Raw genomic sequence first — 19,210 nt, 5'->3', positions numbered from 1 at the left:
TATCCATCCCACTTCCACCCCAGTAGGTAACAGCAATGTGTTTTGGGAAATGATACAGTTCAAGTGGTGGGTCTGACTGGCCAACACATTTTCCCATATCCTTTGTGACCCAATTCCAGCCAATGAGACATGAAGAGAGAGCAGGTAAAGGTTTCTGGGAAAGTTCTTTGTTGCTCTTAAAAGGGAATAATGGGCAGTCATTGTCTTTTACCAGACATGAATGAGGAAGGCAGGCAGCCCTCTCGCAAACTGAAGGAAACCTTACAGCGTGAGAATGAAATCAACACTGTTGGCAACAGAATGGAGAGATGGAAGGAATCTGGTCCTTGTTGATGCTGTTCAGACTCTGGAACTGTGTTCCAAGTTACATGGGCTAATGAAAGTCCTCATTATTGAGTATGAGATGGGCTTTCCTTTGTATGCAGTTCACAGCAGCTGGCTGATAGTCACTGATCCTTTGTGAGAAAGGTGGTATAATGAAGAGATATTAAGGCAGCAGAAATTTATAGGACCCGGAGATGGCAGAACATGAGGGATGAGGGCAAAGGAACTGAACTGCTCCCCCAGGTTATTGATGTAGTACAGCATTGTGACCAGCTCAGGTGGGGTTCAGACATGCTCAGATACCTTCTCTGTTCCCCTTCTTCCTGTCTCCTGAGTGTTTACATCTGTGGACATACATGAAGACTTTTTTTTTTTTTTTTAAGTTTATTTATTTATTTTGGGAGAGAGAGAAAGACAGCTAGCGAGCTGGAGAGGGGCAGAGACAGAGGGAGAGAGAGAATCCCAAGCAGGTTCTGCACTATCAGCGCAGAGCCTGACAAGGGACTCAAACTCACGAACGGTGAGATCATGACCTGAGCCGAAACCAAGAGTTGGACGCTTGACTGGCTGAACCACCCAGGTATCCCAAGGTTTGTGTTTTATCACTACTGAAGGATGAGGCACTGGTCAGGGCGGGAAGAGGCAGGGAGGGAAAGATTGATGACACAGTGGCAGGATGTGCCAGTGCGGACCTTTGCACTGGATTAGATACTTGGTGGTAAAGAAGCAAAGGTCAGAAGCACATGGGACCAGAGCTGTGGCCACAAGCAGAGCCACTTCTGGGTTCACTGATAGTAGAGTACAGTCTGGGGGTGGGTGGGAGGGTGGCTTTTCTTCCTCACCTGGCATGGAGCGCACACTGCATGGGTACCCTGTGGCCTTGTGGTTTCTGAAGTCCCTGAACTGGGCACAAGCATTTCCACAATGGATACTGTTGATGGCAGTGGGTTCGTAGGCAGTGGACATGGATGAGAGGAAGCCAGGGGAGGAGGAAGGACACAAATTCCAGTGGTGACCACACACCTGACTGACTAGCTGCATGGAGCTTTGGTGTCTTGGAAACCACTGGCTCCAGGTGAGGCAGCAAGGAGGCTCAGAGTCTCTCTAAATGAGCCAAAATGCACATGTAGCTCATTCCGGTGGTAATGGGTTGCGGAGGCCAGGCAGCTAGGTGTAAGTACATGGATTGGAGCCATAGAAAATACATTTTGGGAAAAGACAGTTCAGTTTCAGGCTGAACTGGTTGTGGTTCCTCAGGCTGGACACGAGTGCTCTTAATGAAAGGGCTATTTTTAGCAATGACTTGTATGGGGACAAGTTTGTGACCAACTCACAAGAACAGATTATTCCACAGATACTTGTTAGGATTCTGAGGTGTGTTTAGGATCCCTGTGAAGACATCCAGGAAGCAGTTGGATATAAGCCAGTAGTTTGAGAGAGAGAGATCTACACTAGAGACATGGCTTTGAAAGTGTAAGTTGAGGGGTGCCTGGGTGGCTCAGTCAGCTGAGCGTCCGACTTCAGCTCAGGTCATGATCTCATGGTTTGTGAGTTGGAGTCCTGCATCAGGTTCTGTGCTGACAGCTCAAAGCCTGGAGCCTGCTTTGGATTCTGTGTCTCCCTCTCTCTCTGCTCCTCCCTCACTCACTCTCTGTCTCTCTCTCTTTCAAAAGTAAATAAACATTAAAAAAAAAAAGTACAAGTTGAAAAATATTAAGTTATGGGACTGTATGGAAGTATCCAGTGTGTAGAATTAGTAGAGAGAGAATGACCAAAGACAGAAAATGAAGAGCTCCAACACTGAGGAACCAAGCAGAGAAAAAACAATTTTTTTTTTTTTAATGTTCATTTATTTTTGACAGAGAGAGAGAGAGAGAGAGAGAGACAGGGCACGAGTGGGGGAGGGGCAGAGAGAGAGGAAGACACAGAATCTGAAACAGGCTCCAGGCTCTGAGCTGTCAGCACAGAGCCCGACGCGGGGCTTGAACTCACAGACTGCGAGATCATGACCTGAGCCGAAGTCGGATGCTCAACCGACCGAGCCACCCAGGCGCCCCAAGAAAAAACAATTTTTAAAAGGCTTAGAAGGAAGAGCCAGAGGGACAGGGAGAAAATCAGGAGCTGGCATAGCAGCTGACACAGGGAGGCTGTGATTCAAGAGGGAGGGGTGGCTGACAACTTCAAATGCTGGGCAGAAGATAGCATAAGGATCCCAGCAAAACATAGGCTGTCGATGACCCTGAGGAGAATAGTTGTCACAGCACAGATGAGGCTGAAGCTGGATTGAAGTAGTCTCAGGAATGACTGGGAGGAGAAAGGGGACACGGCAAATGCAGATGAGGCTTTCAAGAAGTCTGGCCACAAAGAGGAAGAGAGAGAGGGTGGCAGCTAACAGGAGACGAGCAGTCAAGGGAGAATGTGAGAGACCCATGTGCATGCCGAGTCAGAGTGAGGATGCAACTGATGGAACCACATTCAGGACAAGGTGGGAGGGGAAGGGAATCAGAGCTCAGAGATGAGACAGGCCCCAGAAGGAGCGGGGAGGACTGAGGGGGTGGGGTGCAGCCCCACTGGAACTGTTTCTACTTTCATAGCAGGAGCAGAGGAGGTCATCTGCTGGGGGCAACAGGGAATTTGAGGAAAATGGAAACAATCTGAAATAACCACTGGGGACCAGGAGTGGCAGCTAGCCAGGACCACAGAGGAACACTGTAGGGCAGAACCAGAGACATTGAGTCTGAGGAGGTGCTATTATGGATCAAATGTCTGTGTCCCCCCCAAATTTTATGTTGAAGTCCTAACCCCTCAATGTGATGGTATTTGAAGGTGGGGCCTCTGGGAGGTGCTTAGGCAAGGTCAGGGTGGGAATAATGCCCTTATAAGAAGAGGAAGAGACCAGAGCTCACACTCTCCCTTTACTCACATATAATGAGGAAAGGCCATATAAGGACAGAGAAAGAAGGTGGCCATCTACAACCCAAAGAGTCCTCGCCGGCCCTGTTGGCACCTTGGTCAAAGACTTCTATCTCCCAGAACTGTGAGAAAATAACATTTCTAACGTTTAAGCCACCCAGTCTATGGTCTTTTGTTATGGTAGCCTTAGCTGACTAAGGTGCCGATCTGGACAGATGTCTGATTTTCCTCCCTGAACCGTCAGCAGCCTGGGTGTAGAAATGAAGAGAGTAGACAGTGGGTAGCTGTGTACTCTGGGCTCTGCTATGTAAGGACAAAGGGCTCTTAGGAAAGTCAGGGAGCTTGATGGAGATGGGGCTTTTCCCCACTGTCTCCTGTACAGTCCCTGCTCCTTCTTCACAGGACTTTCCTGGGCAAAAGGGAAAGTGGACTTAAAAGCACCCCAACAAGTTAAAGGTATCTGAGAGTGTAGCCTCGCAAGGCACGTTAACCACAGTCACAACTGTGATGTTATAAAGGGATAGGTGACAAACAGAAGCCCAATACTGTGAGCCTGAGTCAGGAGCCAAGAGATGAAGCTCTATTTCAGACTCTGTTGCTGTGTGACCGTGGGCAACACACGGGCGTCCCAGGGCGTCCAGGGCGTACTGGACTCTGGAATATTAGAATATTTAGAATAGATGCTTTCTAAGGTCTTTTTCAGCTCTAACATTTTCAGGTTCTGGGTAATATAAAAGCATTGAAATATTGCTAAGTTCAAAAGAAGTGAATGGTGGGGCAGCTGGGTCACTAGGCACTTTCCTGCTGGGGTCCCTGAGATCTCTTCATTTCCTACAGACAAGATTCACATCTCTATATAGCACTGCCTGTAGCAGTGTTAAGAAAGAGACAACAAGTACAAAATGGAGTCACCTTTGCTAAGCCCCACATCAGCAAACTGAAACTTAATACTTAGCCTAATTGTAGCTTCAGCCTCTCCCAGGAATGTAACCTTTAACCAGTCAACCTGGAATTACCTGCACTGGTAATCTTCCTGACAGACACCCCCCTCGAGCCACCCCCCCCCCCCATCCCCTGAAGGAAGGTGGCCTTGCCCGAAACAATCCACTCTTTCCTAGAATAACTTCCTTGCCCTGACTCCTGCCTATACAAGCCTTTCATTTTACACAGCTCCTCAGACCTCCTTTCTACCTGCTAGATGGGGATGGCACTTGATTTGTGAATTGCTGAATAAAGCCACTTAGATCTTCAAATTTACTCAGCTGAATTTTGTTTTTTTAACCGTAGAAAGAGGTGTTTTTGATGAGACTTACGTCAAACCTTTTTGAAGGCTGACCTGAACTGTAGGTAGTGTTATTTTGCAGCGTTTCAGGAAAGGCCAGGTTGGAAATTTTGGGGAAACCCCAGGAAATGCAGCAGGAGCCAAGAAGCCTTGTGAAGAGAGGCCTGTCCCCTCTGCAGTATGCTTTTGTTTCTCTTCCTCTTCCTCTGGCTTCTGCTCTGTGCCTGCTCTTCCTTCCTCTGGGAAGCCCTCTGGCTGCCAATGGAGCGCCTCACTGAGAGCTCCAGCAGCTAGGCAAATCCCTCCCAAGCCGCTTCCTATTTACCCAAAAGGAGCGGCTTTCCAGGGCACACCTGGAGGCTCAAATCAAATCAAGAGCCTCCCTGCCTTGCGGGCACTTCATTTGTATTCTCCCTAATCAGAAGAAACCCTGCAGAGGCCTAGTTCAGGAGCCAGTGGAATGAGAAAGCAGAACTCCTGCCCTCTCTGGTGCATGGGAGGGAGTGGCACAGTGTGCCCATAGGCTGCATGTGTGGAAATTGCCCTGAACCTGAATCCTTGGAGGCTTTCCCGGTTCTTTCCCCACCTTCTGACTGTAAACTTGAAAAAAAGGGCCTAACACTGGCTCCGGCTGGGTGAGAAAGGAGTCCCTGGTGATAAAGGAGCAGAAGGCAAACAAGCAAGGCCCACCCCCACCCCCAGATGGGATATGTGTGACATTCCTCAGGTACTCCTGGCTGCCCAAGAACAAAGGAAAGGAAAGAAAACAAATGGTTAGCTGATAAGAGATCACAGTCATACAGTACCTGGGTCTCCATCGGTTTACAAATGTCTTAGTAAATTACAAGAAAAAGGCAATCTTATCTATAGCCTAATCTCCAGAAACCTACAGACTCAGTTTCCTGGAGCCCCTAATATCACCCTCCCCTCCACAGTGATGTGGGGAACAAAGTCAAGAAGGAAATGGCAGGTGAAATTAAATTTCCTTATAACCTGCAGCCCATTGACAAATACTTGAGGCAAATACAGAGTATAACATTTCTCTAGGAACCCCCTTCCCTCCTAATGTTAATGCCTTACTAGGGGGAAAACAACCTTAGCTTGACGATAGCAAAGCCCCTGGCATCTTACGAGTCTTCTTTAGCATATCAAAGTACTTCTGGAGGCCTCCCTTTTGTCCTTACCTCCCCCAGCTCCATATTATATAACCAGTCTCTCCTGAGGACCCAGAGCAGCTCTTTCTGCCTCCTGGTCCTGTCCCACTGCTTTAATAAAATCACCTTTTTGCACCAAAGACATCTTCAAGAATTCTTTCTTGGCTGTCAGCTCCAAACCCCCACCAGCATTCCCAAACCTCACCATTGGGAAAGACTGGAACCCGTTATCAGGCTGCACTCCTACTTTTGGCCACCAGACTGCAGTGATATGCATGATGACCAGGGAAGGACCTAGTTTACAGGCCCCAGTGAAAATGCATGGCTCTTTGTTCAATAACTATTAATTTCAAGGCTGCAGCAGTAAAACATTAAACTAAAGATAGGGCCTTTGCAACTGCACAGGTCACATGAGAATGAGGCTGGCCCTGGCTGGGGCTCTCAGACCTGGAGATCCAGGAGAAGCCAGCCCTGCCATCAGATGGGTGCTGATAGTGCTCGGGATTAGTCTGTCACCACTGATAGGCATCCCTTGGCCATCTCCCACCTGCTTGCCTGTCCTTTTCCCCCAGTGTCCTGCTGACTCTATGCACAATACTTAGAGAAAATTATATTTTCAGAGAAAGCCACTAGGGTACAGTTTTTGAAAAAGGTGCATGGTTTCACAATTGTTAGGAAATTTCTCTCGGGAAGTGGGAGAGCCTCTCTAGGAAACAAGCACAGAAAATCCAAGGTCTGCAAATTTAACTTTAGCTAAGCCCTCTCACTTACTTCTAAAATAACCCAGCAACCTTTCATTTTTATATTCAAAGCAGCCAGCATGTTCCAAAATATGTACAGACACCTGAGAAAGAAGAGTGGCCCAGAAGTGGCTCCCAAGATCCTGGTCGATGTTTAAAATCCTGTATCTGAGAACAACAGGGTGGGGCTGGGAAAAGTCTGACCTGCCCTGAGACCCCAGGACCTGTTGTTCCTACCCTTCAGGTTCCCCCAGGTAAAAGGAAAAGTTAATTGGGGAACAAAGGCATTCAATCTGCTTTGAATCTAACCACTCCTTTGAATCAAGGACTAGCATATCCTGCAAGTCCTCCCAGAAAAGGGAGCAGGAAAGTCCACAAAGCTCCTAGCTAAATGGTGCTACATTCCCTTACACACTCACATGTTACTGCATGCAGAATGCTTTCTTCCCAGCCTCTTCCCTGGTGAGAGTTGGCTGATAGAGGAGAGCAAGTCCAAGTCCACCCACTATGGGCTCTGTGACCTTGGGCCAGTCCCTAATCCTTATGGGTCTCCTGATTCCCAAGTGTACAGAGAGGAGGTTGGATGGGCCACTAAGGAGCAATTCAGTCCTGAAACAATTTTATGAATGTCTGAGTCCCAAGTAAATGTCATATTAGAGGTTGTCTAGCAGCGACAGATATTTTCTGTACCTAAAACATTTTTCTGTGGAAGCAATGTCTGAGGAGAAAAAGAGCTCGGGTGGCAGATGTGAACCTGGGGTCTCTAATCTCTGTGCTGCTTCATTGGAGGTACCCATGGATTATGGGGGTTACGCAAAACAGACTTCTTAGCTACTCAACAGCCCCAGCACCTACCCTTCTCTTTGGTAATCTTCGTCCAGATTTGACAGGAGCTGAGAGCCCGCCGTGGAGAGGTCGACTGCAGCCAGGGGCAGATCACGATAGGCAAAGTTCACCAGCTGCACGGGAGCAATGCTCTTGGTTTCTTCGTCTACTTGTTGGGAGATGATCTCAACTTCAGAAATTCCTCCTTCTATGGCAGGCCTGAGTTGGGGAGAAGAGCGACAGTCAACCCTTAAGAACAAAATAATTTTTCTACTCTCCAAGGAAAGGAGGAGGAAATGCATCAGAATGTATGCTGTGCTGGTGGACAGTGGGGAAGCTTGAGGTCACCATTCTTACACACTGGCCACCTAAGGGACTGGACTGAAGCCCCATTCTCCTCTACCAGTTGGGGAACAGTGGAAGAATGGAAAGAGGAATTGCTCAGATCTAAAAATATGAGCTATGGAGGCAGGAGCCTTATCAATGGGGCTAAAGACCCAGATGGAAATTCTGCCAACCAGAAAAACCAGGGCTTAGACCTTTAGGATTTTTGGTCCCTAGAGTTTATATCGGAGTAATATATTCTTGTAAACTGTCTCCTGGGTTTCTGTGTACAAGTCCTTTGAAATGTTTCTACCATCTATACCACAATAGAGAAGAGAGGTTTCTGTTCATGACTGGATGTACTGCTGGTGGTCGTGGAGCCCACCTGGAGAGACAGAGTGAGCCTTGGACAGTGAGGACAGCAGGAACCAGCTGTCACTGGGCGCCACTCCCTTCTTACTTGAACTGGTCCTACTACTCTCTCCTTTTAAGGTTGAGAGTAGGAAATGGAGGCCACTTGATCAAACATCTGTGGAGTTATCGGTCTCCTATGTCATTGTCAGGCTAGGGCACTGCAAATAACTGAACTCTGGCATTACAGGGCTTCTCATCCAGGGGCAGTATCCCCTCCCAACCTACCAGGGGATTTCTGGCAATTTGTGGAAATTTTGGCTGCCACACTGACCACAGGAGGTCACTATTGACCTAAGTAGGAGTGGACATTACACATCCTCTGCCCAAACACCAAGAGACACCCTGTGGAGAGATGCTGGGCTGGATCATTTTGCTTTACCTTCCTGCGGTGCCATCTTTGCTCCCCCAACACACTCCTGACCCCATCTTATCCTGTAGAATCTGAGGGGCTGGGTCTTATGCCTCAGGCCAAACAATGAAGGTCAGAAAGAAAAATGGTGTGGATGGAGGGGAATAAAAATTAAATATTTGGGGAAACACTGAGAGGTCAGTTTGAATACTGAATGGCAGCCAGTCTTGGCAGCTGTGTCTGGGCTCTAGTGCCCCATCTCTAATGCTGACTTCCATTGGGCCTCTCTACAGGCTCAGTTTCTCCAACTGAAACACACAGGTGAAACAGAGGCTCCTTAAGGGTCATTCTTTCTTATGCTACAGTCTGATATGGATATGAAATATGGGGCACCAAGTGGGTGAAATCTAACCAGTAATACACAGTGGCAGTTATCCAGGAAGTTTAGAGCTGAATTTGTCTATTGCTCATTTGATTGAATCATCCAGATAATTGAGGAAATAGTGGGATTTTTATTTGAATGCCCCAGGTTGGCAGCCTAAACTACCTGGATTCACCAAGTAATTTCCAATGCCCCAATTCTCTTTGGTAGGCATTATTTAAACCTTTGCTTTTTGCTACCTGTCAAGCACAGATAATAGTACTCATCATTGTATGACATTTACAAAATGACTCAAGATCTTTAGACAGAACAGTCATAGGATAGGAGGCTTCTGTGTTTCTCAACAACTGAAATACAAGTGGTGGGTGTTCAGTGGGGGAATCCTGGCTCCTCCAGGTATTTCCAAAAAAGTAGATGCTGAGTTGGGGTGCCTGGGTGGCTCAGTCAGTTAAGCGTCTGACTTTGGCTCAGGTCATGATCTCACAGCTTGTGAGTTTGAGCCCCACATTGGGCTCTGTGCTGACAGCTTGGAGCCTGGAGCCTGCTTCAGATTCTGTCTCCCTATCTCTCTCTGCCCCTCCCCCACTCACACTCTCAAAAAATAAACATTAAAAAAATTTTTTTGAAAAGTAGATGCTGGGTTGAATTTTTTGTTTTCTCTTGGACTACTCAAGGAAACTACGGGTGGCTTAACTGAACAGACAGAACTTTTTGATTAATGGGATGTTCATTGAGGGCTGGGGTGAGTTTCTGAGACTAACAGGATGTGGCTCTGAGAAGCAGGGAACAGGGTACTACTGCCTTTCTTGTTCTCTGTTACCCTCCTGCCAGTGGCCATAGCAGCCAGCACCATCTCTGGTCATGTGGTCATCTCAACAGGAGGAAACAAGGCCTCCCTTGGTAGGACTGAGGGTCCCACAGTTCATAGCCTGGGTCCTGGATATGAAGCCTCTGGTCCTGGATATGAAGAACAGCATGATGGACAACATGTATTAACGGCCCTATTCTTCACCCCTCCCTTTGCCATGTGACTCCATAGAACTACTCCCATCAGAAAGAAGAGTGTGTTTTTCCACCCTTGATTCTGTTTTTTTTTTTTTTTTTAATTTTTAAAAATACTTATTTATTTTTGAGAGGGAGCTGGAGCAGGGAGAGAGAGAGAGAGAGGGAGACAGAGAATTCAAAGCAGGCTCTACAATGTCATCGTAGAGCCCGACGCAGAGCTTGAACCCATGAACTGTGAGATCATGACCTGAGCCAAAATCAACAGACACTCAACTGACTGAGCCACCCAGGTGCCCCATGGGTTCAGTTTTATGAATTGTTTTGTTCAAAGGGATGTCATGTTAGCAGACATGACACAAGCAGAGGCATGAAAAGACACTTGAATTTCTGCTTGTGATTTTGTGTATCTGATATTGCCATTAGAAGGTGACCAGTCTAGCCTAGGGGAGGCTGAAAGGCACCTTGAGCAGAATCCAGTTTCACCTAGATCAGCTGATAGAAGTCAAGCCCCATATCTGAGAGTGATCCCAGATTGGTGGAACTATCTAGCTGGCTACCCCAAACATAAAGGGATAAATACTTATTGCTGTATTCTATTCAGGTACCATGGTTGGTTGGTACACAGCATTACTGTGGCAATAGATAATGGGTTCCTGCTCCAGATGACAGCAGCCAGTCCCATAAAGAGGCAGGCTGGGGCAGCGTGGTGTAACAGAAAGATTGCTGTTCTCATCTTGGTATTTTTGCCAACGTGTTGCAGGACACAAATAAGTGACCACTTTGCTGGTATTTGGTAAGACTAGGTGGTGGTCAATGTGGCGTCTTAGATTTTGGGAACTGAAAGCACTTCTCCCTTACAAGTTCTGCCCTTGGTTTCATAAAGCCTGCTTTTAGAAACCCTCTCACGATTTCTAAATTTCCTTGCCAATTCTCATTTTGTTAATTCACCTTAAGTACTTCCTAATCTTGTCTTGAGGTTTGCTTTTGAAGTTTTCCTCATTTTCTGAGGCCTCCTACTAGAGGAAGTGTGTTTAGTGGTTGTCTGAATCAGAAGATCCTGTCTTATGGAAAATTCATAGCAACAGTTTTGGACTGCAGAATTACTCTGCTTTTTTTTTTTTTTTTTTTTTTTTTTTTTTTTTAAGAGAAAGAGGGGCGGGAGTAGAGGGAGAAAGAGAGAATCTTAAGCAGGCTTCACGCTCAGTGTAGAGCCCAATGCAGGGATCGATCTTATGACCACAAGCCCAAACCAAGAGTCATACTCTTAACCGACCAAGCCACCCAGGTGCCCCATCCTTTGCTTTTTCAAACCAAAAACTGAGATGACATTAGTGGGGCAACTCAGAGAAAAAGCTTAAATGTGAGGTTCAAGGACAAAGTCACCTGGAACGCCTCCATCTACATAGGGCTGAGGAAGAAACTGTTGGTTGCACCCATGATTCTGAATTACCAACTCAGCATCCACAGAGAGGAGATCCTGGTGTTACTTACTGTGGATTGGTCATGTTGAAAGATGCAACCAGAGCCATGGGTTTTCTTGGTGTCTACTGTGGCTCAGCTGTCTTGAAGCTTGCTGTCAGCATTTCTAAGCGTGAGTTCTTACAAGACATACAAAATGGTACCTTGAAAACAAATAATTGAATGGTAGGAATTTATCACACTCAGATGTCAAACCAAAGTCCTCCTAAGCTCATCTAAAAATGGAAGTCCTTAGAACTTTGTCCCATACAGCACTTTTCTTCGAAGTTATGTTTGAACACAGTACATGTTGAAAAGATTCTTACAATTACCCTATGGTAGAATAGGCAGAATTTTTTTTCAGAGATGAATAAGTCAAGAATGACAAAATGACTTTTCTGTGTCACACACAGATGATGGAAGAGCTAGATTGGACCCAGTTTTTCTGACTTTCCACCAAATAGCCATGCCTAAGCAAACCAGGGTAATGTTCTACTCCAGCTTTGGGAATCTCAAAAATCTGAAGTGTCTTCCCACAAGGAGAGAGGCAGCATACCCTGGAGCCAGACTGCCTGGGGTCAGAACCCGGCTCCCACTTATAAGCCTTGTCACCCTGGGTAAATTCCTTAACCCCTTTGTTCCCAGTTTCTCTACCTATAAAATAACAATGAAAACAGGACTAACTAAATGAGTTAATGCTTGTGAAACACTTAGAATAGTGCCTGGCATGTAGTGTTGGCTTGTATTATCACAAGTATTATTTTATAAATTTAGATTACACAGTCTGTTGAATCTGAGCACATTCCAAAACATTTGGATGGCTGGGTGTAAGATTTCCTCTTAAAATTTGGATTAGGTAAACAGAATATACTTTTCTATAAACCACTGCTATGGCACCACCTGGAAGTCTTCTAAGAGACAGTAACGATCTGGCAAAAAGTACACAAAGAGACAGATCCGGGTTCTGGGTGATTGTGTACAAGCTACAACAGAGGGTATTCCAATCCTTGTGGAGACTGTCTCCTATTGCAAAATGCTTTTCCTGCAAGGCAGCAACATGAGAGCAACCCCCTCTCTGAATCCCAAAGCTCAGCAATTAGAGGCACTTGAAAGGGACAGACAAAGTCTCCTTACATCATGTAAAAGGAAAAGACGCTCCCAGGGTGAAAAGTATCAGGAGATGGTTGGTAAATCTGCAAAGTGGGGAAGCTCCTTCAAGTTCAGTGTAATTAAGAAGTGACAGTTGAAGTTAAAAGTACTTGAGGAAATTTTGGGAAAGTCTTACAGTAGTTACTCTAAGAGAGATGGGGAACTCTAAGAGAGTAGTTACTCTAAGAGAGATGGGGAAGAGAGATGGGGAACTTTCTAAAATTAGAAGGGCTTCAATATATGAAGCCACCGTTTCCATATCAGATGGATGTGGGGCAAAAAAAGAAAGAGACAACCACATGTAGTAAGGTTCTGAACATTAGAATCAAAACTCTTCTTTACAGTATTGGGAATTGTGAATTAATTGTATACTAAGCTTTATACACATACATATACATATTATTCCATAACAGAGACATAGTCGGTCTCAATCTTTTTTGTTCTCTTTATAAAGCCTGAAGCTAAGAAACACCCTGGTAGGAAGACTGGTCATGTGGAGTGCTTCAACTCAACTGACAATGAAGCCAGGATCAAGGTACCCACACATGGGAGACCAGCTGAGCAATGCCCCCTTCCAGAATGGGGTTTTCACAAGTTGTATCTCCAAGTGAACACTTTACATGTTTCATAAGGTATTAACCCTATGAAGGACATAACAGAAAGATCTTTGCTCTTATGGACCTTCCAGTTTGGTTGGGCTGACAAGTTTGAAACACACAAAACTTGAAATTTTGTGTGTGCCCTTGGTAGTGAATGAGTAAAAATGGATAGATCTATATTTATAAATAAAAAAACACCAACTACTGCAGTAATATAGTATGGCCAATGATGAGGGAAACAAAGGCAGAAGGAAATGGCAGGTAAAATTAAATTTCCTTATAACTTGCAGCCCATTGGCAATACTTGAGGCAGGCAGAGTAAAAAGTTTCCCCAGGAACTTCACTGTCTTAATGCTAATGCTTTGCTAGAGGGAAAAACAACCTTAGCGTGACAATAGCTAGGCCTCAGGGATCCTGTGAGTCTTCCTTAGCATATGAAAATCTCCTGGACTTCCCCCAACTCCTAGTTATGTAAGCAGTCTCTCCTGAAGGTCCTGGGCAGTTCTTCCTGCCCAGGGGTCCTGTCCGCATGCTTCAATAAAATCACCTTTTTGCACCAAAGATGTCTTCAAGAATTCTTTCTTGGCTGTCGGGTCCATACCCCACGAACCCGACTATCACCCCTAAAACCTCATCAGCCAATAGAAAAGAAAATTATTTTTAAAAATTCTTTGACTTTTTAGGAAGGAAAATTCCAAATATACATTATTACAGGGAATTACAAAAAGGACTTCCAGTTACCTATCACCTAACTTCAACAGTCATCAACTCATGGATAGTCTTGTTTGCTCTATATTCCTGCCCATTCCTCACCCCTCATGATGATGTCATTTCATTCATCTATAAGCGTTTCAGTATGTAGCTTAAAGGATAAGGAATCCATTTAAAAGATATACCATAAAATCGTCAATGCTCCTAAGCCAGCAATATTTTCTTAATATTGTTAAATATCCAGGCATTGTTCACATTTCCCCATTTGTCCTGTAACTTTTTTAAGGTTTATTAAGTCAGAAGCCAAATGAGGACCACATGTTATGACTGGTTAATATATCTCTTAAGTCTCATTGAATCTGTAGGTTTCCCCCTCTATCTCATTTTTTTCCATGCAATTTATTGGAAAAACTGGGTCATCTGTTCCAAAAGTTTCCCAGTCTGGATTATGGTAACTGTAACTCTTTCATGTCATGTTCCTGTCCTCTACCTTTCCTGCAGTTTTTAGTTAATCTATAGACTTCAATCAGATTCAGGTTCAATTTTTTTTTTTTTTTTTTTTTTGCAAGACTGCATAGGCATGAAAGTGTCATGACTTTCATCAGGAGATACATGTCTTCTTTTTTTTTTTTTTTTAAGATTTTATTTTTAAAATACACCTAATGTGGGGCTCGAACTCACAACCCTGAGATCAAGACTCACATGATCCACCAACTGAGCTAGACAGATGCCCTAGGAGATACTATACATAATATCTTCTTGTTCCTCTTTTTTGTGATATTAACAGACATTGATGATCACTTCCCAGATCCATAAATTCATTAGGATTTGCAAAAGGGGCATATTATGATTTGTATCATTCCTTCTTCATTTATCAGCTTCTATGAAAACAAATCCTCCTCACCAACTATTTGATTCCCCTAACATACATTTCACATAGAAAAGAAAGGATAAATGCTTAACTTCTTCTGTTTATTGATTTTCAAAATAATTAATTGGTATCGTTTATCCTCCAAACTTATCAATGAAATATTTTTTTGTTTTCCACAGCATCATGGATTTAACCATTCACTCAGCAGGGGTGGAGTGAAAGAGCAGACTCCCTGGTAAGCAGGACGGTAGTTTCCTGAGGAGATGTGGGAGTGGGTGAGAAATGACTGGCATCTCCAGTACAAGATAAAGATGAGGCAGGAGAGAGGGTAAATCATATTTGGATGGACAGTGAGTAGGTGTGGGACCCAAGGAATTTAACAAAAATCCCCAACCCCTGGACAAGCAGAGCAAGACTAACTCCATTTTGTGCTACACCCATTATCTCATGTATAACCCCCACATGACCTACTTATTGCTTAAGACACTCTCCCACGCTAATCAAGCCACTGAGCACACCTTTACTGGAAACTGGCTCATATAGGAATGCGGAACCCCTAACCGCCAAAGAATGTAAACCCTGCCTTTTGCCCGCCAAACTTGCACGCCAATTCTGACCAGAGTGATAGGCTAGTTCAAACAGTTACTATAGGGTAAATTGTAATTCAATTGGCCACCTGCGTGTGGACTGACATGACTATGCAACTTTCTGTGTGTGTTACAATCTCATTGGCCACTGGCCCCTATAAAACTGCTACGCCTCTTAACCTAGGGGTCCAAGTCCCTGCTCCACTGTGTCCGGTATACTTGGGCCCAAGCTCGAGCTCGCAATAAACCCTCGTGCGTTTGCATCGGTATTGGCTCCTTGGTGGTCTCTTGGATTCGAAATCGGGGGCATTACAGTAGGCTGCTTCAGTCAGTGGTTTTGATCCTTAACAAGCAGCACATTTTAGAAAGCAAGTTCCTTGAAGGTGATGTTATTTAAAAATAATATTCTCCAAATAAAATAACCCCCAAAGCACAAGCCTAGCATGAAGCAGGTGTAGTCTAGCACTCTATAAATGAACATCTGAAGTGCAAACCTGCTGTCTCATAAACCTAGTAAAAGCAGAAGAGAAAACCTGTTTTGGATTTACAGGGTCTGGCTATGGTGGGTGGTGAGGCTGCTATTTTGACTTTAGCAAAATCCCAGTTTCTTCCACTTGTTGCTCATTCATCTTTGTAATTACAATATCATTTGCTTGTTCCAGCCAGATCTGCAAAATTCAAGCTGGCATCCTAGGAATTTTAAACCTGAAAAAGGCTTCTAAAATCAAGTTGTCAGTTCCCTCACTTAACAGGTGAAAAAGTCCATAATACAGCTCACCTGTCCCCAGAGGCACCCAGGTCAATTCCTCATCCCTTACTTGTGTAACAGCCCGATGGCATATGTGACCTGCTTTAATATGCATCCCATTCAGGTTTCCAAGCCTGGTTTACTCAGAATCACCTGGGGGCCTTTGGAGATGTATAGATTCTTAGGCTATCCTGCAGAAATGCTGAATCATAATTCTGCAGGTAGAGTTTGAGAATCTTTTCTTAAGTTCCTCAGGTGTTTCTGACATGCAACCACTCCATTTGACTCTGTATCAACGTTCTCAAACTTTCCATTTCACCAGAATCACCTGGAAAAGATTACTGGCCCCACCCACGAGCTTTCTAATTTAGTATGTCTGGGGTGGGAGCCTGAGAATTCATAGTTTCAACAAATTCCCAGGGGATACTGGTTTGCTGATGCACAGACCACGTTCTGATCTTCTGAATCATAAACTGTACTTGAGGTAAAGATGGCATTTTTATCCCTATTTAGCAGATGGAATTTACTGGCTGCAAAGCTACTGTGGTGGAACTGTCAGTAGAACCTACCTGGTCCAGGCTGAAAGAGACTGAGTATATCAGTTGGGAATACTTTCATTTGCAAGTAACAAATATCTGACTAACAGTGACTTAGGCAGTGAAGACTTAAAAAAAATTTTTTTTTTGAGAGAGAGGGAGACAGAGGGGCCAGGGGGGACAGAGGGCGGGGGAGAGGGGGAGAGAGAGAGGGGAGGGAAGAGGGGAGGAGGGGGAGGGGGGAGAGGGGAGGGAAGGGAAAGGGAGAGAAGAGAGGAGGAGAGGAGGGAGAGGAGAGGGGAGATAGGGGGAGAGGGGGAGAGAGGGGGAGAGAGAGGGAGAGAGGGGGGGAGAGGGGGAGAGAGGGGAGAGAGGGGGAGAGAGAGGGAGAGGGGGAGAGAGAGGGAGAGGGGGATGAGAGGAGGGAGAGAGGGAGAGAGGGGAGAGAGGGGGAGAGAGGGGAGAAGAGTAGGGAGATGGGGGAGAGAGGGAGAGGGGGAGAGAGAGGAGAGAGGGGAGAGGGAGAGAGGGGAGGGAGAGGGAGGGAGAGGGGGAGGGAGAGGAGGGAGAGGGGGAGGGAGAGAGGGGGAGAGAGGGGGAGAGAGAGGGGGAGGGGGAGAGAGGGAGAGAGGGAGGGAGAGAGGGACGAGAGAGAGGGAGGGAGGGGGACAGAGGGAGAGAGAGAGAGAGGGAGGGAGAGGGAGAGAGGGAGAGGAGGAGGAGGAGGGAGAGAGGGAGAGAGAGGGAGAGGGAGGGAGGGAGGGAGAGAGAGGGAGAGGGAGAGGGAGAGGGAGAGGGAGAGGGAGAGGAGAGGAGAGGGAGAGGGGAGAGGGAGAGGGAGAGAGAGAGGGAGAGGGAGAGGGAGAGGGAGAGAGAGAGAGAGAGAGAGAGAGAGAGAGAGAGAGAATCTTAAGTAGGCTCCATGCTTATTAGGACAGAGCCTGGCATGGGGCTCGATTTGATGATCCTGGGATCACAACCTGATCTAAAATCAAGAATCAGACGTTCAACTGACTGAGCCACCCAGGTGTCCCAAGACTTTTAATTATCTTAAGTAGCAAGAAGTCTGGAGGCCGTGGCTCTCTGATACCACCAAGGACTCAAACTCTTTTCATCTTTCCCCAATCCTCTGTGTGATGCATTACTCATACTTTATGCCCTGTGGTTGTAGAATGGCTACTGTAGCTCCAGCTTGCACACCAGCTTCACACAAGAAGAAAGAACCAAAGGCTTTCTCCTATTTTATTCTGCAGGAATGATCTTTCCAACCCTGTAGCCAACATCTCCTGATGTCTCTTTGGGCAGAGGTGGGTCACATGGTCGCATGGCTGCAAAGGAGTCTGGGACAATGGGCAGCTGGCCAAAGGAGTAAGGGGTGATATGAGAGCCTAGTTCAGTCATAATTCATCCCTTGGGGCTGGGTATATCGTTTCCATAAACAAATCTCCATTTCTCAGCAAGTAAGCAGTGGGAAGGAGCAGTTGCATGCATAACTAATTGTCTGCCAGGCCAGGTTTGGACACTTCTGATATGGTTCTGAGGCTCAGCTGGATAAGTTTCCTGGGTCTCCAAACAGACTGACCAAATATTGGTAAATGGCTGGCAGGAAGTATGAAGGATGTGCTCTCACAAAATCTCAGGGTTCTTTTATTTAGAAAGCATTGCATGTGTGTAAGGTTCAGTTTTGACATCACCAAGCTTGCTGTAGAATCTGTCCCTAGGGAGAAGCCACTGAGTGCTGGCACCTTTCATGGACATGATGTTCCACACCCCCAGGAGGAGAATGTTGTGTTTCTTGTGCTGAATGAGAAAGGTTTCTGTATAACAACACAAGGTCATCCTTGTTGTTGCCTTGACCTATTAATACCTTGCTCCATTAACAAGGAACTAAAATGAAGACAATCAATCATGTATCCAAGCATTCTCCCACTCTAATCTCCAGTCTTTTGTAAAATTCTTAGCTACCAAATGAGTGGGCAGGGAGCCCACAGTGGCTGTCGTTTCTAGGTGGAGCACAGTGTCTTATGGACACCTCTAACTTTCTATTGTTTGCTCTTCTTCACTTAGACAGTGATGCAGCCTATCAATTATTATGAGTCTCATCAAGTATGGGAAACATAAAACAAGATCATGCAAAACTAGACCAAATCATCCCAAATTACTTGAGTGTTCTGAGAAGAGAATCAAGAAGACTGTTATCATAATCTTTCCATTTTTCTCAATATGTTTTCCTAACAAACACTCCCCTAAATTGAACATACCGTATCCCTGCTGGGACAAAAGATCCACTGCCTTCTCATCCTTAGCTAGCCTGGACAGAAAAGGATGCCACCTAGCAGGCACTCCTCAACCCCAGCCTGCTGTCATTTTCCCTCTGGAATTCTGCAGAACTTCTGGAAAACTCCATCGTCTATGATTTGGGGAAGTACCAACAATGAGGTGGAGCTGTAATGGCTGCCCTGTTATCCCTTCCCCACCTTCCTGGGTCAAGCAAATCTTTATTTATTTATTTACTTATTTATTCACATTTATTCATTTTTGAGAGACAGAGAGAGACAGAACATGAGCAGGGAAGGGGCAGGGAGAGAGGGAGATACAGAATCCGAAGCAGGCTCCAGGCTCTGAGCTGTCAGCACAGAGCCCAACGCGGGGCTCGAACCCATGAACCATGAGATCATGACCTGAGCCAAAGTGGGACACCTAACTGAGCCACCCAGGTGCCCCCGGGTCAAGCAAATCTTAAGTGTATATGCCCCACTTTGCAAATCTCCAAAGCAATATTTTGCTTTATATGATATTAATTAAAATAGATTAAGAAGCCAGATATAATTAATTTTGC

At 45.6% G+C, this 19,210-nt stretch overlaps 1 protein-coding gene across 1 annotated transcript in view; it reads right to left on the bottom strand.

The window, feature by feature from the left end:
• The window catches only part of TMEM266 (transmembrane protein 266), a 125,171-nt gene that overhangs the window by 62,392 nt on the left and 43,569 nt on the right, over positions 1-19,210 (bottom strand). Inside the window, exons 2-3 of the mRNA XM_030317618.1 lie at positions 11,204-11,334; positions 7,269-7,457 (exon numbers count right to left, since the gene is read on the bottom strand). Coding sequence (XP_030173478.1) covers positions 7,269-7,457; positions 11,204-11,241 — 227 coding nt within the window. The 5' untranslated portion in view covers positions 11,242-11,334. The remainder of the gene's footprint in view (positions 1-7,268; positions 7,458-11,203; positions 11,335-19,210) is intronic.

The sequence above is a fragment of the Lynx canadensis genome, chromosome B3, assembly GCF_007474595.2.
Source record: "Lynx canadensis isolate LIC74 chromosome B3, mLynCan4.pri.v2, whole genome shotgun sequence".
Taxonomy (NCBI): Eukaryota; Metazoa; Chordata; class Mammalia; order Carnivora; family Felidae; genus Lynx; species Lynx canadensis.
Note: the sequence above shows the minus strand (reverse complement) of the source record. Positions and strands in the feature narration are given on the sequence as shown.